Consider the following 23,608-nt stretch of genomic DNA (forward strand, 5'->3'; position numbering starts at 1 on the left):
GAGCGCACACGACTTTTTCCACTGGGTCACAGTGCACGTTTCGCACATGTAATTGTTTTCCATATCGAAGCTAAATTTACCAACTACATGTTACATTGTTTAATAAGCGAACTGGGCCTGCAAAGATCATTACACTGAATTTTTTTCAATCAAAGATTTCCTTTTCGCGAAATTAATTCCGCCTCATAAGTGCTCACGATTTATATCTCCGGTAAAAAAAGACACATGAATTTTTTACTTTGCGCCTGGAGTACATAACAGGTAAATAAAAAGTAACTTGGGGGAATAATCGATATTACACCCAGCGGAGAGTTCGAAAATAAAGAATCAAAATAAAGAAGACACGAATGAAAGTTCCTCGCTGAGTAGAATTGACACCTGGAGGGTGCAGATGGGGTAGGTGGATAAGGTAAATTAAAGAGGAGGTAAGGAAGGATGACGTGAAATCCAAGGATTGCGCCTTGGATTTTCGGGCATCGTTACTTGACGAGAGAGAGAAAGAGAGAGCCCATTAACAAAAACCAAACGAAAAAAAAAAATATGACGGCTCCCTCGCATGTCTCATTGCAATCTCTACCGTTTTATTGAGAATGTGTTTTCGGGACTGGGGGTAATTTACTCCCCACCTCGGCAAAAAAAAACCCAATTGCAATTTAAATTCAACCACATCCGATCGATTCGCCAGCGGAATGCTAAAATCTCCGAAATATCGTCTTATAAAATTTTAATTGGCAAATTTACGACGCGGAATGCCATTGAAATATTCATCATCGAATTGGCCCCCTCCTGTGGGACGACATATCTGTCATAATTGTGTAACGAGGAGGTTTCGGGAAATTTCGTGGTGTGTGCACAGAAGAGTGAGGGATAAACTGAATATATCTTTCTACCGGGTGCTAGTCACGGAATGAGAAGTCGGGAATTACGCATTTACACTCTCTGAGTACTGTATACCGTTGAATTAAGAAGTCTAGACCCTCAAGACACTCAAAACATACCTGAAAATATCGCTACGAACAGGTGAATAATTAATCGAATCTCAGCGAGGAATATTCAGTCATTGGCTCCAGTGGAGCAATAATTTTTGTGACTACAATGTTGGGGGCTTTTGGTGGGTAATGAAGAAGACAAGAAGGACTCTGCGGACAATAGTTTACCTCCCTGAGTCCCTCATCTCTTCCCCATTTTGTGTCCTCAATCTATTGTCTTCTTGGTTAGGTGATACAATGCCCAAGGAGCCATGTTATTTTCCAGCGTCGCGCAAGGTTAATCATCGTCTCAACGGTTGCGTCTTCTCTACCTCCCTCCCACCCTTCGCCCACCTCATGAATGACACGACTGACTTACCAAAACAAGAGAAACTGTGCGAGAACACGAGGCGTACAGAGAGGGTGCACATCAGACATCCTTTAGTTTTTGTTGAAAAACTTTTCTCCCTCAAGATATTGCACAGCTAGTGCCAGGACAAACGCACTTAAAAACTTTTTAAATTTAACCCGATCCTCACTTTATCGTTGTACGAAAAAAATATATAAGCATACGAATTTTTTATGCACGAGAGACCTGAAGTGAGCCGTTTAATGGCGTGCATATAACCTCGGAAAAAAAATTTTTTTTTTGTCTGATAATAATTTACCTTTACTCCTTTTTTTTTCTTCAAATCCCGGAGAGTTTTATTATTTTTAGGTATCCAGAGGGGCTGGGGGAATTGTCGAATTCATGGATTATACCGCGGAGGGTGAAGTTTTCCAATTAAACTCGGATTATGTCGTTTTGTCTCGATATTGAAAATACATCGATACGAGAGGGCTCAGGGCGATGGGGGAGGGGTGGAAGGTGGCATAATCGTTTTCATCGGCATTGCACTGCGATACCTTCCACGATGAATTGCTGAAACTTCTGTCAACATTCAAGGACTCCGGGGAGGATCAACTCAGTATGAGGGTTATACACCGAATATCCGTTTCGGGCAATATCTGTCTCTGGTTCTTCGTTTTTCTCAATCGGAATAGAGAGGATAACCAATTCATTCTGGGGGTGGCGGATGGATATAAAAATTATTTGAAATTTCCTCGGTGAACGCAGGGAAATTTTAGCCTGTGGAAAAATATTTATCTTAATTTTCCACGTCAAATCCCGAAATTATTATCGAGGCCACTTAATGAAGTTATCCACTTCGCTCTCTCTCTCTCTCTCTCCCCCCATCATCCCACCCTCCATATGCATTATCGATTTCGAAAGCGAGTCATGCAAAGCAACCGGGAACTATCGATTCCAGCAAATTATGGCAGTGGGTCAAGCATTATAGGGGGAAGAGTGGGTGAGTGAAAACTACCCTCACCCTCGACCCATCTCGCAAGCCCCTCGGCAAACCTCTGCACCCTCGTCCCCATCATTCCCATGAAATTTCCTCATCCCCTGCGCCTCCTCAGAAAATAAAAAATAAAATGAAAAGAAAAAGCATGAAACAGAAAGCCAAGGTGCGATATTAAAGCGAGAGCGGTCCAGGGTCTTGTAAGGCCCGCCGTTACCCTTTTAAAATTTGCAAGTACACGAGTCAAGTGTGAATTTATTACGCATCCCTATTTTTCTCACCCCCTTCCTCTCTCGTGCGCTCCTACCGCCCGCTCACCCCTCCTTTCACCGAAAAACGTTGATGCAAAGCTGCGGCTGATTCTCGGCGTTATTCCTTGCGGAGCGGCCCAACGTTCGCGAAAATGGAAAAACGAACGAAAGAGAAAAGAGGCTGGTGGGGGTGGGGGGGTGAAGAGAGGCTGTGTGCGAGTTACGGCGTGCCGCGGGGATTAGCATAGCCCCCTCATTAAAATACAAACACCATTTCCCTTCGGCCAGACCGAACGAACCGACCGAAACTGGCTACGGGTTTCGCCAATCCTAACGAAGCATTCGCCCAAAAACTCAGGAGCCACTGTCCCCCTCCCCTTCTTTCTGTACCTCCTGACGGAACAACTTTTAATCTATATTCGTTAAGTCGCCCCTAAGTAACTACAGCCGGCCGCGTTAATTTTGCAATTTTCGATTCTCCCGAAGTTTGCCAAAACCCAACGGATTTAGCATTTTTTTTATTGCCAATACGACGTATGGTTTATTTACAAGTTTTAAGACAATCTGTCGACGGATTTTGAGACTTTCCAATTAACTAATGGAATCAAAGCCCAGAGCTGATTGAACCCATTCAATTTTGTTTGACTTTATTAAAATTCTCTCGTCATGTATCATCCCTATTATGAAAACTTTATACCAAGAAAGTTGATGAATACAGTTCAAATAGAGGAGTAGCGTTGGGGGAGTGAGACAAGGGCACACTTTCCGCCCCGATGATCACCACATGCAAATGCTTTATACTCCTCAAACCACTCCCACCCCGACTGTTCACGTTTTCCTACTGTCTACCACGCATCCTCTTCCCATTCTCCCTATATCACTCCCTTTACTCTTCACCGAAGCCAGCAGTTGACACTTTTGTTTTTTCAACGATGAAAATTTTTTTCACCAGTGCACACCATACGCCGGTGACTGAGCACATTATCGTACACACCCCCCCATCACCCCCTTGGCCAAAAAATAACTTGGTGTATTCGGTAGAAACGATTTTCATTCCAAACCTCCGCCTCTCATCTCTCTCCCTTTGTTTCAAGTTTCTCCCGTTGAATGTCAACGAATTCATTATTCACTGGCCGCTTATCGCTTTTCATTCTGACCAGAATCGCATCAACTATTTGCCTCCAATATAATCTTCAATCGGAAACTGTGGATAAAAAAAAAATAATCGTGTTTGATCACAATGTGTTTCGAATTTCGTGTTCATCCCCCCACGATTTTTTCAGCCTCCGGCAGTTTCACAGGTTTTTTTTTTCTGCCCCGTCAGCAGATACACCCGAAGGGAGGATGAACGTCTCTTCGCCACTGGGAAAGGATCCCCGCAAAAGCGGTTAGAGACCTTATTGACCATGGTCCCGTGTATTGGAGAAGAGCAAGCCGTAAACAACCCCTCTCCCCAACATTCCTCCAAACCCCTCTTTTCTCTGCCGTGACCATCCCCGAATTACGTCCATCGGTTTAGCCGTTGCTTTAACGACCCCACGCTTGTTTACCGATCCGAGGGAATTCCCTTTCGGGTTTGGTCCACTGACTGGAACCCTCATTGCTAAGTGATGAAAATAACCGAGTGGTGTATTGTTCATTATCGAGTGATTCGTTATGTTAATCCGATGAGAAAATATGTGGTTTATTATTTATGACTAAAAAATTACCAACACTAACCAAATCCGTGTTCCTCCTTATCACTCGCCCTCCAAGGATGCACATACACTCCCTCCCCCTCCCCCTCACCACCGTAGCTTGTAAAATGTAAGGGTTGAGGGCTAAGTAGAGCGAAAAATCGCGATAATTCGAGAAACTCGTGACTGCGATAAGACGACTGACTGTATCGATTCCCCTCACATTCTCCGTTCCTCTCGCCCACTCCACCCACTGGAATATATGGAAATCCCGAGTGGATCAAAGTAAAATCGAAAATGGTCGAAAAGCAGTCCGGAATAAGGCAAAACGGGAGTTAGGACGATAAGTGGCTAAAGAGGAAGAGAGAGGGTTGGGCTTTGGCCCGGCTAACGGCCAAGTAAATGAAGGGTCGTACGAGCGCACTGAGCATCGTAGGAGTTAATGCTCAGCTGTTACATGCGATTCGTCCTTAATTGCCCAGGAACGTTTGGCATTGGCAAAACTACTTTGCCAGAAGACAAGAGTCGTTACACTCGCAAGATTTCAAAGTGACATTTTAACCATGGTTTGGATCGCTGGAAAACCCTTTACGATTCGCCCTTACTCAACTCTCCTTACTCCACCTCCGATCCGGAAACATGTCATTAATTTTCTCGTAACATTTATGATCCATGTTTTACATTTATAATTGAGTGATGCCTGTACGCATGTCAGTGCTCTTCTTATTTTTTACTGGAGACTGAAAGCATTTTAATCGCTCAATTCTTTCCACCTCTTTTTCCATCCCCCTCTGACCATTACATCTTCCAAAGGACCTGACCCGTCCCACTGCGTATATCCTCTCACAAAGTGAACGCCTCCGGATGCTCCCCCCCCCCCCCCGCCCAGAACCAGCAACATATTCGCTGTTTACCCACATTTGTATCTCTTTAATTCACTCCTTCCATCTCAATGAAATATACTACACACGTGGAAAATGCAGATTTAGATGGGGAAATAAAATAAACACGCTGTTTGTTAACATATTTTCATGTTTATGAAATGGTAATATTGACATGGATTTATAAATACAGCGTTCGTATTATTACTGATGATATCCTCTCATTCAGTATTTGAATATTTTGACTAAATAAATAAACGGATTATTTGCAATGAAATAATTAATATGAATATTGATTGGCAATATCTGGTTAGCTCTTTTTACTCAGCGTCCAATGAAAGTAATGGATGTTCTAAAGTGTTTGTACGTTGTGTACCATGACGATGATTTGAATGGATTAATTCCAAATATTGAAACATCTGGAAATTCTTCACCGGGCGAGTTGTCGGAAATTTTTTTTCAAAAACGTCTGGAACTCCAAAACGTTTTGGGATAATTCCCTGAGAATTCAAAGAAAGTAGAGTACGAATGGCAATTGGGATGGAGCTTGCAATATTTGTAAGTCGTGATGATCGGGAGCTTAAAGCGCAAATCAGCCCGGAGGACAAAAATGATTGTACGCTTTTCTGAATCAGCCCATTCAAAGTTTTTCAATCCCATTTTTTTGATCCCCGCCACAAGACATTGTCCTCTATGTAGATGAGACGGAGGCGATCGCTGAAGGTAAAATTGCAACGCAACGACAATATCCCAAAAGTCGAGTAGAATAAAAAAAAAGCTTTGTCCCGTTCATAGGAAAACGTCGGAGCATGTTTTTGCCGAGGCGTTTGTGCTGACCCGGAGGAGCATGGGACGGTTATCCGGTGCGGTCAACACTGCAAGCTCTCTCTCTCTCCCTCTCACCCACACCCACACATACTATCCCTCCAATTTTCTATACTCTCCCCAGTATACTCACTTATTGCCCCGTAGCTGCCGTGTTAAACGACCTTTTTCGTGACTCCTCCTATTCTCGTATCGACGCTCCGGTACTTGTTGTCCCCGGAGGATCAGCGGGATTACGATCTGGCCTTCAGGATATCTTTATCGAGGCGTTAATAGCACCTTTGCCACTTTTTTATATCCCAGACAAATCGGCCCACTCGAGAGAGGGCAAAAAAATTATTTACTACCCCTGTTTGATTTATCCGAGTGTCTTTCTGATGTAAAGACTCAAAGTTTCTTTTTTTTAACTCGTGGATTTATTCTTTCTGCCAGTATCGGAGATCAAGATTTTTCGTCAATAGATGAACTACTGTAGCCAATGTCGTACAAGTTAAGTGCGTGATTCAGGACAAATCCCTTACTTTCGTACACTACAAACAAAACGATGGAAAAACTTTTCCTCTTTGCTGTGTACTTCGATTTAAGGAGAAACTTTTCGGGTGAATTTCTTCTGCTTTTGTTTCAATACTGAGACAGATTGTTTCGGGGAAATTGAGCGGATTATTTGGGAATTGTTTTGTTTAAATTGGAAAGGGGTCTTGCGCGAATTGAATTGCACCATCTGACAATTGATGAGACATAAAGTCTTTAGCGGGAGTTTTACTGAATAATATTTTGCAGGATTGAGCCCGTTCTGCACATCGTCCGTCATCTCAAAATGGACAAAGGGTGTGAAGAAATAATTATCTTCTGCTATTAGCGGTGCTACCATATTTTTCTTCAAATTATTATTTCATAAATCCTTTCGTGACATCCCTAGTCCTTTTATTGAATAAAGGAAAAGAGAAACAAAAGTGTCATCACTTTTATCCACTCTTGATAAAACTTTTCTCCCAATTGTCCATTCAAATGAGTGAAGGTAATCTCGCCGAGAGAAATTGCAAATTTATGGATTTTTAGTGAATGATTCAGTGAATAAATGGCGTCTGCATCACAAAATACCTCTGGCGTGGGAAAGGAAGCTAATGAAAAACTGAGGCAGCTTAAATAAAATAAAGGTTGTCCGTGTATTATTGGCCCGGGGCCTCCACTCTTCCTCACCTCCGTTTCCATTTCTTTCTTTTTCAACAGTTTGAACACTCTACATTTTTCTCAGCTGAATTTATAAACTGGAGAAACCGAGTGAACTATATTTCATGTTGTAATAAGAAAAGAAAAGAGAGCATTCGTACACTCATTTTTTTTTCTGCTCGGCTCATTGTATACGATACTTGGGTTTATGAAAAAAAGAACCACACGCGCCAGACCAAGAGTTATCATCGAGTGAGGCAGGGTAAGAAGTCCTTAAACCCCCTCTCGTTCTTCAGAATTATTACCTCAAAGTTTTTCACATTTATTTTTTATGACTTTGCATTTACTTGACTTCGTTTGTTGACAAAAAAATGAAACATAGGTAGTTGCAGACTTTGATGAAAAAAATTAGCGACAAATTTCTGCCCTTTTTCAACCCTTGTTGGAGATTTTTAAAAAATACCATTTGCTACCCTACACCATCCCACATATCTCACTCTATTTTTTAATTTTCCCGTTCCATTTGTAATAAAATCAAGTGCACATTCCCCTTATTTCCGGTTATGAAGTGAGGTAAAAGAAATGCAAGAAGAAGAAACTCCGTTGAAAAGAACAATTTGCATGTCAGTAATTCCTGTCTTTCCCTCACTGATTGCCCCCTAATTCAGAATAGAATATAAACCTCAGTCCGTACACCCCAAAATCCACCTCCTCTACGTCAAGAAAATCAATCGTTAAATTCAAGAATAATCAATACATCATTCGTGATACGTCGAGATTCGTGTCCCCCTTGATTTTCCAAATTAAACCCATAACATATCCCCCATCTCGTCTCTCACGTGAAGAACGAATAAACAGTCTCAAGCACAGCGATATATGCAGGTGTTGTCGGTGATTTATCGTCGGCAATTAGAAACCAACTTATTTGCACATATACAACCCCCCGAGTGAGACGGCTAAAGGGGGAGGGGGGAAGACTACTATCGTGAAAGTGTCGTGAGCATGCGAGCAACATTAGGGCGTCTAATCCACTCCCTCGCCAGCAGCAAAAAAAAGCCAAAACTACAACAACTCGAGGGAAAATAATCCCCCAAGAAAACCGATCAATTCCTCTCCATATTTAATCCCCATCGATTTATTTACAACTTTCACGACAATTCTCCGCAATTAAACTTCCTCCAACAGCCCACCCTCTGTCCCACACGCCACAATAAATTCACTGGAAACTATCAAACAAATGGAGATTCAATAATATTAAAAAAAAAGCTGAAGAACTAAAAAAAAACATGGAACGAGAATGAGAGAAAAGAGACATAAACATGATTCGTCGTTTCCAATAAATTAAACGGGAACGATTGTGTATCCCCGAGTAGTTGATATAAGGACACGAACGGAAATGAGTCGAAGGGGGTTATAACGATATCCCAGGGAGGGCCAATGCCTGGGTAAAAGCAAGCGAGAATGGAGGACAGGAGTGGAGGTTTGGACGGTGGAGGTTTCCATACGCTCATCGGACATTTATCCAATTAACCGGTTTGCTCGTAACTAGAATGGAGAAGGGGCAATTTCAGGATGAGACGCTAACGCTATCTGCAGTTATTTGCCGCCTCTCCAGGAAATATAACGGAATGGGAACATAAATGTACACCAATACTCGGGACCAGTATAAAGAGGAGTATATTGGAGTGAATCAACAGAAAAATGCTTTACGGCTGGAGCTAGTAAATCTAATGTTTGGGATGTTGATCTGTTATGTTTAATTACAGTGGCTGATATTGACGGCCCGGTATGCGCGCTGGAGTCAACCCCTTTCTCGAGGGCTCCACGGGGGGAGGAAGTGATGAGAGAGAGAGAGGGAACGCAAACTCTGTCGAACCAAATGGCCAGCAATATTGTCGTTCCCCGGTTTCAGGGACATCAGGGGTGCGGGGGTAAAAAGGGGCGAAGATATTGGGAGAAGGGGAAGATGCAGGGTTATAGAATGGGATTGGAATGGCAACGGAAGAGTGACACGGGAAATTAATTATACGCTTCCTGGAAAGTCGCAAACTCGCCGTTTGCTATCTCCACCGGTGAATATCCACCCATTCCCTCCCCCTTCCCTTTACCATCGTCCGCGATCTCTTTGCCCGTGAACCCTTCTGCATCGCCTGTCCGCGGTAGCTCTGCAGGCCAGCCGGCATGATAATGGAATTTTTTTTTCTTTCGGGATTTGATAAGAATTCAACGAGAGGTGGAACAGTTTGTTGTGATTTCGTCTTGTGTACTATGGGTGGAATAAAATTTGATTGAATTTTTGGGCGGGATCGAGGGGACGATTGAGATTCTCTTTTGCGACAGTAATAATTCGTGGGATAAAATTAATGTGCGCGATTTTTAATAGAATATATTTTATAATTCAAGTCAGCGGTTAAGGATGTTAAATTAATGAAAAACATGGCGAGAGGTGAGGTAAACAGATGTTACGGATTTGCAGGTCATTTGTTTTGCCGGCATAAGGGTTTTCCTACCTCTGTAAGCCTCTCCTGCTTTTCCCTCTTTTCTTCCACCGCAAGCCAACATTTTCCCTGATAAACAAAGGGTGAAGTGTTAATGTATTTTCCCCAAGTTGAGTTAAGACGGTAAATTCAATGGTGAGACCGATGAAAAATCGTGGTGAAGTCCCGTGAATCATCGTTGAGCATAAACAATCAATTCACTCGGTTTTGAATTAATTGCTAACGAAATTACTCGTGAGAGAGCAGAAGAGAGTGTCCGTTTTCAGGGGATGACGGTGAAAAATACAGAAATATTCTGAAGCATGAAATTGAATTAGGTAGGAGGGTGACGAGAGTGAGACAGCTGTTGAGATGAATGAAAATATTAAAAAAAAAGAGAAATCTTCAGTCTTACGTTAACTAAGAGGCAAAATCAGGGGATCAAAAATTCTCCCCCTTCACTATTTCCCCTCGATGAGAATAAGAATGCTTAAGAATAAAAATCACGTCCCTTCGATATTCCCGGTGCGATACTCCGACTGTCGCCTGTCTCCTCTTCATCCCTCCCAAATATTGGAGCGGGTGTGATTGGACTTCCGACAGTGCTTTATTATCCTGAAGACTCATCCGCTCTCAATTTTCTTTTTTAATTCTCATTTTTTATCACGTAGTGACAACAAGATCGATTCGTCAGATTTTTCGAGGAGGGCAAATAAAAAAGCGGACGGCGAAAGGAAAAGCTCACAAATCTTGTCTCGTTGGGGATGGCTGGACCGCGGAAGGCGGTAATGGAGTTTCGGATGTTCGAAGTAAAGAGTTCATGGGTGAACGGTTTTTCTCGATACCTGATAGTGCTTGAGGCCAATGGCAGGCGAATCGGGAAATAATTTATCGAAATAATTATGCGTTAGACCAATACATTTGACGGTCCTCGCATTCTTGCGAGAAAAATTATTATTTTCGGGAGTTAACTTCCACTTGTTTAGTAATTTGTCTGCATGATGAATAAAAAAATGTCTGACTTCTCCTATCAGTCAACCAAGCAATAGGCATTGACAAAGTTCTGTTGTACCATCCAGTATTGGTATTCCATAATACGATAATCTTTTACTGGCCGCCGGGAGGGAAATCGAAGGAATGTTTTATATGTATTCTTCGTTTTCATGGGAAGAATCCACCCGGGGGCTGTAATGGACCCTGCAACATCTTGTGTGGCAGTTCGCACGACCCCGCTCGTTTATTTCGATTTTTTTTTTGGACGAGAGGGGGAATGTATTTTTTTTTATCACTTATCGAAGAACGAATTTTACATATTTTGATTTTTCCTCGAAGTGTTGCCTCTCCTCAACGGCAATAGATCCATCGCGTATTAAAATAAAAGATACCTGATGATGATAATCGTTCAACCAATGCCCAATGAAAACCGTCGAGCGTTGTGCCACCATCCCCTCGGACAAATGCAAATCATTCTTTCACGTTCTCCTATGGATTTGAAGTTCAAGCCCAGTCATTTTCCTAGAACATTATTTCAAGCGTAATTAGTGACGCCAACACAGATCAGAGGCAATAATTCAGAAATCCACACAATAGATCATCCAATGTTCCACCCAATACATTGATAGTCTACCCACCAATGCCTCAGACCACTCGCAACCCGTCAAACTCGAAAGTTATTGAAGATTTAAACTTTACGTCGACCATTTGCCGCGTGTAGAATTTCAGCAAAAAAAAGTGCCTCATTCGGGAATATGTCGGTATTATATATCGTTATGGAGCATATACGGGTTTGGATATGGCATTGCACCCTCTCCTATACTTTACCAACACACCACCCTGTCCTTCCTCCCCCCGGCCTCACTCACCCTTAAAGCTCAGTTCAGAGGATATTTATTTTTATTACGAACCCCTATACTCCTGAGTCAACAGATTTCTTGTCACCTATCGCGAATCGATTTTAAGAATTGGCCAAATACGAGAAAAAAAAATCATCGCTACTGTTAATATTCTAGCAACAAATTCTTCTAACATCTCACATGACGGAAATTATAATTAAACCAAGTAACCCCGGTCGGCAAGATACGAATTTTCATTTCACTGGCATCGAATCATTTATGCTGTTTTAATGTTTTCGCAAAAGGCAAGCGCCTTTTTCCTTCATGAAAGTTTGGAAGCGGCCACCAAGTGGGCTCCACTAAATCTTTTACACCCCCTCCTCCTCCTCCCCCCCCCAACCAAAAGTAAAACCTGTGCTACTCCCTCTCACTTTCTCTCTCACCCTCCAATTCGCCTGAACTCAGTCTTATTCCCTCGTTACTCGCACTGTGCCTCGAGGCTCACCCTCCCTCTCCTTATTATATCGTCTTTCCACGCCATAAAATCGGAAAAGAATTTTCCCCATCCCCCCCTCCACCTTCATCCTCAAGACAATAGAAACTAATAAATTTGATTACTGATTACGCCGGTGAATTTTTTTTTGCCCCAGATGAAGTGCCACTCCACGAGGGTCCTCAACTTTTTATTTTTCTACTTCTGAAAGCGGGGGAAAATATTAAACTTTATTCACGGAGTCAATATAGACGCGCCGGGAATATTTCCGAATAATGAAAATACTCATTTGCAAACACAATTTCCATCATATGCTCGCTCTCCACTTTTCTTGATTTTTTTTTACCTACACCAATTAAAGTTTTACGGGAATGCTTGAGAGTCTTGGGAAATGCTGGCTTAGCATTCCGAGCTGTATGATAATATCGCAATATCAGGGAGAGTACCTTTTTGGGTGTAATTAAAGTGGAAGTATCTTGGAAACAGCCTCGGGTGATCGTGCCAAGTTTCCTCTTTTCATACTTTTATTTTTGCGAATATTTTTCAGACCAACTTGAACATCTCATGCTTATCTCTTCAGGATATGTACATTTTACCGACGCCTGCTAAGGTAGTTTTCCTGTGGGTGTGACCGGTGCTACGCAAGCTGCCAACGGTTGTTAAAGACATTATTATTGACAAACGGTATAATCTGGATTTGATGGCTGTTAGGACGGAGCACATTCAGTGAATACAATTGAAATTGGAATTGTCTGATTCATTGAGATGTTCGAAAAGCCCTCAGTGGGGAGGTGTACGGTATAATTCGGAACATGAGCTACAGGAAGATCAATAATGCAGCAGCATTTTCGATAACGGAACAGATGATTTTCGCGGCGCGAATCAATTCGATGGGCTCGATTACGCACCGGGACATCGTTTGAATTTACATGCATTACCGGTGCTGTTGGTATTGTTCCGTGAATTTAAGGCCTTGAAGAGGATTTGCCGCGAGAATTTATTGGCGCAAATGTCATTGCCATATAATCCAAGTCAGGAGCAAGGTTTACCGGTAAATACCGTATCCAGTATTAAAAGTAGAATTGAGAGAAGCAAATCGGGACATCACTGGGACTCGTAATGTAACAAATATTGCATAATTTTCACTTGAAATTGTAGAATTTTTCCACATCTGATAATTTCTATCTGAATCACTTGTGACAAATTATAATACCATAACGTAAATTTTCCCAGTCGATTCTGTAATCGGTGAGTGAACTGCGAATTCCCTAATTTTTATTGAATATTTCTCTTCGCGTACGTCGGCACGTTACCGTAAGTACAGTATAAGAATGTCATTTCATCGTCACTTACGGTTTCAAGTTTAAGGGGCTGATATTGGGTGTGTCTTAAATTCTTTATTTAATTGGCGCAACATTTCCTGATTATTGGAAATCTTGGACAAAGTACATGCTACTAAGTAAGGTTTTTTATGCGGAGCCGAGGCGATTGGAAGTGCGATACCAACAGCAATTGATTCGATACAGTTGCACACATGTAGAGGTCCCCGAATTTCCAGCGGTGGCGAAAGAAATTGTTGTCTTTCATATCACGAAAAGTTCAACATATCTCCTTCATTATTCGCTCCTCTTCTGGTTCTTCAAATACCCCCATGCGCCACACAGACAGTTTTTTGCGGATCCATGTTGCACGAGATTTACGAGGTATTCTTAGTCTCACTTCATTAGCGTCATTAAACGAATGTTTTTGCCGAAACTCACCGCATTCAGCAAGTTTTCGATATTGACGAGTTTTTTCCCCCATTCGAATCAAACAATTAAAGGTCCTACACGATGAGAAAAATGCGACGCAAATTGCGATAAAATATGGCAATTATCCCGATTAAATACAAATAAATCTTCGGCTCAGCTGATTTTGTGGTCATTTAGGTCTGTGTCCAGGGAAAATTACGAAAATATTGGAAAATTCGAAGAGTCTGAGTACATATAGTAAAAGCGTCGTCAGTATTTGTCCAGCTTGAAAAGCGCATCGCAAGTTGGAGGCATAACACGGTTAGAGAAAAGATGAAGACCATGGGAAAGTACAAATAGGGAGAAACTTTTCTCGAGCTATCGAGCGTAGAAACTAAAAACAGTTGAGAATTCCATATATATTGCTGCATTGAATTAATATCAGGTACGCAGTCGCACGGTCCTTAAATCGATCGTTAAATTCCGCAAACGCAAAATCTGTAACTATTGGCTGAACCAAAATATCCGAACGTAATACACTCAAATAATATTTTCCCTGATGGGCTTTATGGACGTCAATGTTGAGAATATTGGGAAAAATTAATACGCCAGTCAATTGCCAGTTACATTTTGTCAAATTTATACTTCTGATAAAAATTCAATAAACCAAGAGGGATTATTTCGATCATACAGTTCTTGAGGCTTATGATTTTTACAGTGGAATAACAAGTTTCCGTAGTGTAGTGGTTATCACGTGTGCTTCACACGCACAAGGCCCCCGGTTCGACCCCGGGCGGGAACAATTATTTTTTTTTTTTCCATTTTTACATTGTTAAAAAAATAACTACCATTTTTATGATTAAAAAGCCATAATTTTAACAACAAACTGTGTAATTATGACAACTAACTCGTACGGGAGTATGTTATACGATATATTTGCGGCTCGGGATAACAATTCTCTGTTTGTAAGAACTCATTTTTATATTCTTAAAGACCAGAAGTAACACAGTTGTTCTGAAAAAATGATAAGTTCTTTAAATAAATTTGTGATTACGCAACAAAACGTGTGCGTTAAATTATCATGGTGTATTTGTTCACTCGATGTCACAATTGTCAGGATGGCCGAGCGGTCTAAGGCGCCAGACTCAAGGTTGATAACCTTCTCAGTGTACGCTGAGCAAATGGGCATTCTGGTCCTCTCTGAGGGCGTGGGTTCGAATCCCACTTCTGACAAATTTTTTTTTTTTATACAAATCATCGATTCCCCGCTAGCCATTGTATTATAATGGATAAATAACCGTAAGGGAGATATTCTCAATAGAAAGGGGCAAGTTCAAATCCCGCTGGAACTCATAATTTCCTCCGTTCAAATACGTACTTTTAAGCTCAGCACTTTACATAGAAAAAAAAAATCATCTTCACCTTTTTTCTTCCGGGAAACTCACCACTCCTATTTCCAGTGGAACAATCATTTTCCATAGGGAGTGCGTGACTTCAAACCTCCGTAATAAGTATAGGATCTACAATACATGCGAATAGAACAGCTCGACCAAAGGTATCGCTTACCATCGAATTCAGCTACAATAGCCACGGTATTACTGGAAAAGTGTTAGCTACCTGGGGGAGCCCTACCAGCTGTTACTCATACATACTGAAGTACGCAATCACAGTTCAAACACTTTAGTATCATGTACAATTCACGACTAAATTATTGGATCATCCCATATTCAAATTGAAGAAAATAACGCCTGATAGCATGGAAGTTATAAATCGATCATTCACTTTTTATAAAAGATTTTTAGAGGGAAAGGAGGAATATCCCTCATAATACCATTCTCTCATCGATACCTTGCAATTGCAAAAATATCATGTACACCAGAGGGGCGACTAAGACGCCGCCAGGTTATACGCACCGTAGCGTACTGAATATGTTTATCATACTCTCAAAGTGAAGTCGCCCATAAACTAAAATTTCTTACTGTTATTCCACAAGATTTCACTGAAAATAAATCACGTTTCGTGTTCCAGATTATGTGGTATTTGGAATTTCGACGAGTCAACATCTGTTATTTTACGATTTTTTTATTTCATTTATAAAACTATTATTTATACCATCATTATGATTTTCTTTAGTACGCTCTTCGCACATTTACTGCTCAACTATGGAGATCTACTCATTGCGACTGATGATGCATGTTACTTAGCTGGAATATCTGTTATCATTTTCAAGTTATTTATTTTCGCCAGACAACACGGAAACATACAAAATCTCATCGAGGAGGTCTACAGACCGCTGGACGTGCTATCGCAATCGTCCGGTATGTTCTTAATTTTTCTGCGAATTCCGAATCCATTATTATAAATCACAAGAACATTGTAATAACATTTCAGATGTGGGAGTACAAAGGCTCTTGAAAGTAACATTTTTCTACGAAAGGATATTGCTATACTTTTTCATAATCCTAGCGGGATTTCTCGTGATCGCTCTGATGGTATTCGTACCAAAATCCGATGGTGAACTTCCCATAAAGACGAGCTTTCCCTTCGATACCACCATCTCACCAGGTCATGAGATAGCCATGTGCCTGCAAACAGCAGCGATTACATTTGGCTTGTATTCAATTGTTGCAATGGACAGTTTGGCCATCAACATTTGCAGATGCCTCAGTATACAATTGCTCACATTGGCTTCCAATTATCAAACATGTATAGTTCATGTGTATAATCGCTGCCGACTGAAACCATCATCTCTTACCTCCAGTCCATCAAAAGAACCATCAGTATTGAAAGCAAACGAAGACCTCATCATGTCTGGCTTCGTTCCCTTCCGGAGGGAAGAAGAGCGAGAACATAGAGACTCTTTCGTTAAAAGATTCACTCTTTGTGGGATTAATCACCAGAGGATAATCCGTACAATCGACGAATTCAACGTCATCTTTAGCAGCTGCATGCTCATGCAGGTCTTCTCAAGCTTTTCCATGATATGTTTCGCGGGTTTTCAAGCCGTTCTTGTGAGTTACTGGCTACGATAATACGGTAATATGGTATTATTGCAGGCTCATCCTTTCCCATTTACTTATAAATAAATATTGTTTTTTTATTCGGAACGCGGAGAGGGGGAGGGGGTAGGACTGGTTGCTATAAATGAATTTAACTTCTGGCTATCACACTCAGTCCCTGGATGGTTATGGAGATTTACAGAGTCTTCCATTATATACATTTCCTACTAAAGATAGTTTTTTAATTTCACTTATGAAGTATTCATATGGATGCAATATGTAGTGAGACAGGTATTTTTAAAGTATCACCTAGAGTTCATGATGAGAAAGCAGGTGGTTGGAACACCACAAAGGTCCCAATTATACGCTCGCTCATCCCTGCAAATTATTTGACTGATTGAATTGGGTTCATTACAGTTTTTTTCGGACAATTTGGTTGAATGCATTTAATAATGTATTATTTATAATACTCGCGACTTCCACGAATTTTCTATTTTGCATGCACTAGGGATCATCGTCTAAGGAAAGCGTGTTGAAGTTCATTATCTATCTCGGTGCAGCACTCTCTCAATTAGTTAATTGGTGTTGGAGTGGAAATCAACTTATGTACCAGGTGATTTTTAAAAAAGTTATTGGATAGATCGATAAAATAATTCTCGTGAATCTCATTCTGGTCATACGAATGAATTTTGTATTCTTATGGCACTTGCCCCTGAAAATATTTCTCATTCATCCTTTCACGCACAATTTCCCATCTCGTACCACGACACCTTACCAATGCACAACGTAATAACCGTCAAGATATTAATTCAAATCATAGTCGTATAAAGGACGATGGAGGATGACAAACACCTCACGCCTACGGATTCTCTACTAATAATAATTACCCGTCAGTCGAGAGCTTTCGCCGGTGCAGCAATAAAGTCATGACTTTTCCAAAAGGAAATTACACTTAATTTGTGAATCATAAATAATGCAGACGTACCATTCACGACCTCCAAAAGTCTTCTAAACCTAATGTTTAAAACTAACTTCCGTATATCAATGACTAGGGGATGCTGCTATCGTCATGGCAAACTCATTAGCATTATTGAAAACAAGGATGATTTGTTTAATACTCACCATCCAAATATTCACCTTTGGCACGGAGGGAATTATTCAGTAAAAATGACAGAACTATAGTTACTTATTGTTCTCGCAGCAGTGGGTCATCAGTAGGGTGGTTAAATTATACGGTACACGTGACGATTCATACAATTTCACTTCCGACTCCCATTTTTTATTAAATTCTTTTCTAGCGAATTTAATATTTCAAAGTAATTTTCCACCTTCTCCTGGTGATTTTTATTCAATTTTTCTCTCCGTGCGAAGGGACCTCGAAGGACCGCGTACCGCGTAAAGGTTATAAAAATTGAATGTCCTTCTGCAGAGTACCTCGTTGTTCGAGAGTCAATGGCAGTCCGGCTGGGAGCATCAGCTCGATAATCATGAAGTTAAAACACTGATGCTCATGTCAATGATGAGAACAAAAAATCCACTGCAATTACGAGCTGGAAATTACTATACCATGTCCATGCACACCCTCATCTCAGTAAGGAAGCAAAGAGTATCTCTAATATTTGATATATGTCACCAGCCGACATCCATTGAACTGTGTGACATGTTTGCGAAGATCTTACGGAACTCATACTCCTTCTTTGCACTCCTGAGGACCGTAACCGAAGCAGTATGAGTCTGCGGGTTTTCCTGATGTCTTTGAATGACAACGATGGTGCCACTGACTTTTTACACCACTCCGTCATAATTATCTTAATGGGAAAAATATGTCAATGCTGGTAAATCATCAGTTTTATATGTTCGTTATCTTTTTAGGATATCTCTTTGGAATCTCATGTGAATAAGTACGTAATCATTGAACTGGTGGTGACAATTTTCATCGTTGTGGCAAACTGGTTGTTGTCCACTCGGCGCGATACTCCCGTCCGTTTTACGATCATGAAACTTCCCAAAAAACAGGATTTCTATTCCGGGATCTCCTGCTGCCACGTGGTGCAGGGAGCCAACTGACCAATCGTCAATCGTTATCGGATTATATATAGGTTATCCCCTGTTTCAAGTTGATCGTGCTGTTGATTTTTTTTTTCACTAATTATCGAATGAGAGCCGTGTGATTTCTTCCATTGTCACATGTGTAAACCGCTGGATTCACTCTCCTTTTACTTACGGATTTTATCGTGTACCGGGTGTAACAGAGTCGGTGACACACTGGCATGAAGATGGTAGCGTGTGATTACAAGGTGGCATTTCTCTCACAATTTATCTCTGCATCCACAATGTCTTTCCACTGAGAGATTAAATATAAAATATTTCATTCAATTAAATTAATAGTAGTACAATTATGTCATGAAGATGATTTCTCGTGTTTATAAATCTCAGCACGGGAGATTTAAATGGCTTCTCATTTTCTCCAAATTTGCCCCCTTTACTTGCCCAGCAAAGTGGGTGCAGATTTTCTATCGTCTTCATGGGCGGTACTGGGACTTTCATTGGAGAACAGGAAAATTTTTTCTCTGATTTTTTTTTTCCAAAATATTCTAGAATTGTTTTCTCTGTTTGAAGCTGAAAATTCTACGCACGAGTTGTCACAATCTTGTTGAAACACGTGCTTGCATCCATGTATAAGTCAAATGTATACTTCTAACTCGACAATCTGCACACTCCTATTTTACTCACCCTGAGGATATATAATTATGCGAATTCCGTGGAAATCAGAACTTCTTTGTCCACACCGCGCGTGCACACGCGAGAGAACTAGACTCATAATGCGGAAAGACATCCTTGAGATTGACGTGTTGCTCTCATAAAAAAAAATTAATGCCCGGAGTGCTTTGCAGTTATCAGCAGAACAAAATTATCGGTAATACGGATTCTGTAATATATTTTTTCTGGTGAGAAGAGGTAATGAAAAATGTAAACAACTGGGTCATTCTTTTTTTTTGTTTCCATTATTCTCATGAAAGGATGAGTTTCTTTTAATGATGTTATCGGCAGATCGATGTACTAAGAATTCAGGAGACACGATCACCGATATCCGTTACCGCTAATTACAAGTTTTAATTGATTTAATTGCTCAGATGGTCTCGTGATGATGGAATGGTGAAATTTCGTCTGGAGTACGATCGATGAAAGCAAATGAGACGCGGGAGAAGTGGACGTGAATGAAAGAAATGCCACGATGATGTATGTAAATGAATGAAGAGAAAAAGACGAAAATTAGACTTTATAAGTTTACATGCAAATAAACTTGGTGTATCGAATCCTCTGAGAATAAATGGAAAAATAAATATTCTGCTCAACGTACAGAATTAATAAGCAAAAGTAAAAATAATTAATTATGGAGAGAAATCCTGAGGGAGAAGTGATTTTTCCTAGTTCTCCCGATAAATATCATCCAACAGTCATTTGCAAATCCAGTTGAGGGTGCAGGCAGTGTAATTTTTATAGTATTTTTTTCGTATGATAAAAGGGATGATTTTGCAGAAGGTGTGTTGGTCTGACAGGCCATGACGGGATCACTTCCTAGACAGATGCCGCAGCTTTGCCACATGTTATCCTAACTGTTAGTCAGCATGAGTACTTTCCCCCTCTTCATCCATTACTGTATGACGTTTCACTATTATCATTTCTACATCAGAGATCCATATCCGATGTTAACTCTCGTATCGCATACATAATTTGTCAGAGAATCGACGAAAGCCAGTGACTTATGCATTCAAATTCTCTAGAACGAGAAATTGATTCTGAAAATAACTGAGAGCAGAAATGTTAAAGAGGCAATTAACGGTCGAAAAGTTGTGTCTCGATACCGCTACGGATCTGGTTTCATTATTAAAAGATCTCACTGGTTTTTTGGCTAAAATTATTCATTTTAGCGATAATTGGGAAAAAATTCATCGTCTGAGTCACAGAATATAACTGTTCTGCATTTTTCAGAGTTCAGTGAATTCTGTCCTACGGAAAAATCAATCGTCGTATTGGAAATTTCATATTTCTTTTCGCTGACAGATCGTTCAAGAGAATCCATATGTCGATACGTGATTGCAATTACATGTAACAAGCCATGCAATCATTGAAATAAACTACCAATGATGGGTTTCATCTCTAAAGTATCATCTCTCGAAGTAGTAAAGTGTATTTGGCTGATTTCCAATTTTCAACTGATACTTCCGCGATCTTGATGATAAGAGGTATCCCACGTCGCAAAATTATTACCCATCGAATATTTTCCGCGAAATCTTCCGAAGGCTCAGCCTGACATTTTCTGAAGATCTCCCTGGTGACCTAGAAAGATCTCCTCGGGAGATTTTCGAAAGATAATTTTTGGTTTGAAGGAAGGGTAATTTTTACCAGAGTTTCTCTTCCTGCGTCTGCCCCGTCGGGGTCAGCTGGTGTCACGCGGTAGCTAAAACGTTCCAATTAGCCTGTCCACCACCCGGAGACGTTAGAAGCCGATGGGCACGCGCCTCGCCCCCACCCATCTATCACAAAGGCTCGTTTGATCATCGGCGACCGTTACCACCGCTTCTCACCACTTCAATCCTAAAATGTATCAGCTCCACCGGTGCAGCTACACAATATTAAATTCCCTGTTGAATTTCCGATGCCTGACAAACAAGCGCTCACGGGGGAAAGAGAGAATAGGTAAATAACGTCAAGTAGGAGGAGGTGATACTGACTTACGGAGGAGGGGATATAGGGGCAAAGCCGCGAGAACGCCGGTGAGTGAAACGGACTCAACCAAGACCCCCTTGTTGTAGAACGGCTTATTCTCCAAGCCACAAACTACCCGGCCACCAAGCAGCGCAGATCACCCACCTACGTGCCCTTTTCGTTTACAAAGCCCTCTGTCACGAGAAATATCGAAACATTCCCGAGTCTCTAATTATCATACTGTGAATTATTCGTCATTAATTACCCCAATTTAAATTCACCTTCTGCATTTCCCTGGTGTGCCCTATCCAAATGTGTTGTGATGAACAATTATCCCCGAATATCGAGAGCCCTACGAATATTTTGTGAGTGTTTTTAAATTAAAAAAAACCCACCGAAGGACCTTCCTGAGGGCGAACTTCTGCAGCAGCAAGTCAGGTGAATATTTTATATTATAGGAGCTTCGGGCACCTTTTGCCGGTAATTTAATTCGGAGGAATGGTGGGTCTTTTTGGGACACATTGACGACAATTTTTCCTTGCGAATGAGTCTCTCATCTTACGGTTATTTTCAAGAGGATAATGCCACTGATTTAATCGTGAATTAGTGATGATCCCCTGATCATTATCGCGGCTTTTGAATCATTACGTGCCCGCCGATGATTATCGCCACTAGATTAATCCTCCGGACACGGCATTAAGATACCCGATATGTAGTGTAATGACTCAATAATCTGGCGGGGTTGGCGGTCAATGTGCGGTGTAGCAGGAAAAGGCCAGCGAGGATAATGTACGATGAAGAGGCCTAGCAAGGTCGTTCAGGTGGCAGGAGCTTATGCAACCTACAGATGTAACACACCTACGATTCCATCCTCGAGACTTGTTTCCTCAGGTCCTTAGGATGCACTTTTACACCGAGAGAAATTTTCCCTTTGGTAACGATGGAGTCTCGAACGGAAGGGTAATTTTTATCAACAATCTCTCTTCGTGTGCTCCAGTTCTCCTGATCTCTCAATTTTCCTTTACCCGTCTTCGCGCACTCCTCGGGTCCAATCTTTTCTTCTTATTCTGCGGCGCACCACCCAGTGCGCGAGCTTCTGATTCAAGATCTTGTTCTCCCGGCAAAATAAAAGCAGACAAAGCTGTGTTTGTTTTAGTTGTGGGAAACGTGTTATCAAGTGTCAATGATGATGCTCATGTTGAACAGAGATTGAGATGGATAATGATGTAGGTAACAGTCTACTTCGTAGCCGTGTACACCTCTGAATCATCTCCACTTTGCATTCCTCCAATGCAGATTTTCTCAACTCGCACGCGAGTTGTGTTTCCTGCAATCGTTTTTTTTTTTCAAATGTTTTTCTCTTTTTGAAATCTCGAGTGCTCCATTTTCCGCGCACTGTTGCGCAGTCGAGGAAGATGAAAGAAAAATTACACGATAATGGATTAACTTTTCCGCGGAAGAGAAATGTTATTGCGTGTGGAGAAGCAAACATGTTTATCGGATATGTTTCCACCTGTTTTATTAGAAATTATCGAAAATTTCACGAGCCAGCACGTCCCTGAGGGACAGGCAGTCACGACTTCCTCAACTTACCAGAAGTCTCAATCAAATCATGCAAAAAGTATAAAAACTCAACAGCAAACTACACTGAGTTCTCAACGAATTCGTATTTAGTTCTACATTGATCTGGATTGTTCTCATTTCTACCAACTTTCACGGAATAATTGAACTGAAATTTGCAGTTCTCATACATTTGCTCATCGAATCGTGAATTATGAATGATCTTTCAATGTTACGTTGAAATTTACTTGATAGGAATTTCCAGGAAGTTCCTGGGAGAATGATTGTTAAATATCAAAAATTGAATTCTGTTGAATTTTCCGACTGAACAAGAAAATTATTTAAATTGGTTTGATTTCATTGGAAAACCCTACATGTCGTAGAGCAATGCCATCAAGCAGGTCCTTTCGTGACCATTTCCAAACGAATGTATAGTTTCATGCTCATGAAAGTGTCAAGTAAGGAAAATTATTCACTGAGCAACATCATCCTCTAAACATAGCAATTCTGCTGAGCACTTATAAAGTGCTCATAATTACCGATAATAACAAGTGAATGATGAAGACCATCAGTTTCTTCATCAATAAATCATCTCAAAGTGCAACTACGATGCGGAGCCCTCAATATCCCGATCGTCCACAGCTCATACTGTTGTTACAGTGTTGTCTTTTAACATCATTCGCCCCGTTC

General features: G+C 41.0%; 2 protein-coding genes and 2 non-coding genes across 11 annotated transcripts in view; all 4 read left to right on the forward strand.

Annotated features, from left to right (window-relative positions):
* The window catches only part of Sha (shavenoid), a 76,295-nt gene that overhangs the window by 30,913 nt on the left and 21,774 nt on the right, over positions 1 to 23,608 (forward strand). The window contains exon 1 of one of the 4 annotated variants that reach the window (XM_064123307.1): positions 13,010 to 13,040. The exons of 2 other annotated variants lie outside the window; for them this stretch is intronic. The gene's annotated coding sequence lies outside the window, so the exon portion shown is untranslated. Of the gene's footprint in view, positions 1 to 13,009; positions 13,041 to 21,448; positions 21,797 to 23,608 lie in introns of those variants that run through there. One more of the 4 variants, XM_064123306.1, reaches the window with a different exon arrangement.
* On the forward strand, positions 14,379 to 14,451 carry Trnav-cac (transfer RNA valine (anticodon CAC)). Its single transcript has one exon. It is a non-coding gene; the product is annotated as a tRNA-Val (tRNA).
* Trnal-caa (transfer RNA leucine (anticodon CAA)) lies at positions 14,762 to 14,882 on the forward strand. Its single transcript has 2 exons — positions 14,762 to 14,799; positions 14,838 to 14,882. It is a non-coding gene; the product is annotated as a tRNA-Leu (tRNA).
* Positions 15,007 to 20,412, forward strand: LOC135163675 (uncharacterized). Of its 5 annotated transcripts, none has more exons than XM_064123338.1 (7): positions 15,008 to 15,597; positions 15,678 to 15,967; positions 16,041 to 16,660; positions 17,157 to 17,261; positions 18,078 to 18,239; positions 18,359 to 18,483; positions 19,783 to 20,410. In XM_064123338.1, coding segments are annotated over exons 1-7 (1,383 nt in total). In that variant the 5' UTR covers positions 15,008 to 15,517; the 3' UTR covers positions 19,784 to 20,410. The 5 variants fall into 5 exon arrangements, 2 of the variants coding, with proteins under 2 accessions (XP_063979407.1, XP_063979408.1); XR_010299173.1 differs by having other exon boundaries at positions 15,011 to 15,597; positions 18,321 to 18,483; positions 19,783 to 20,409; XM_064123337.1 differs by having other exon boundaries at positions 15,007 to 15,597; positions 18,359 to 20,412.

This window comes from Diachasmimorpha longicaudata, chromosome 6, assembly GCF_034640455.1.
Source record: "Diachasmimorpha longicaudata isolate KC_UGA_2023 chromosome 6, iyDiaLong2, whole genome shotgun sequence".
NCBI classification, from domain to species: domain Eukaryota; kingdom Metazoa; phylum Arthropoda; class Insecta; order Hymenoptera; family Braconidae; genus Diachasmimorpha; species Diachasmimorpha longicaudata.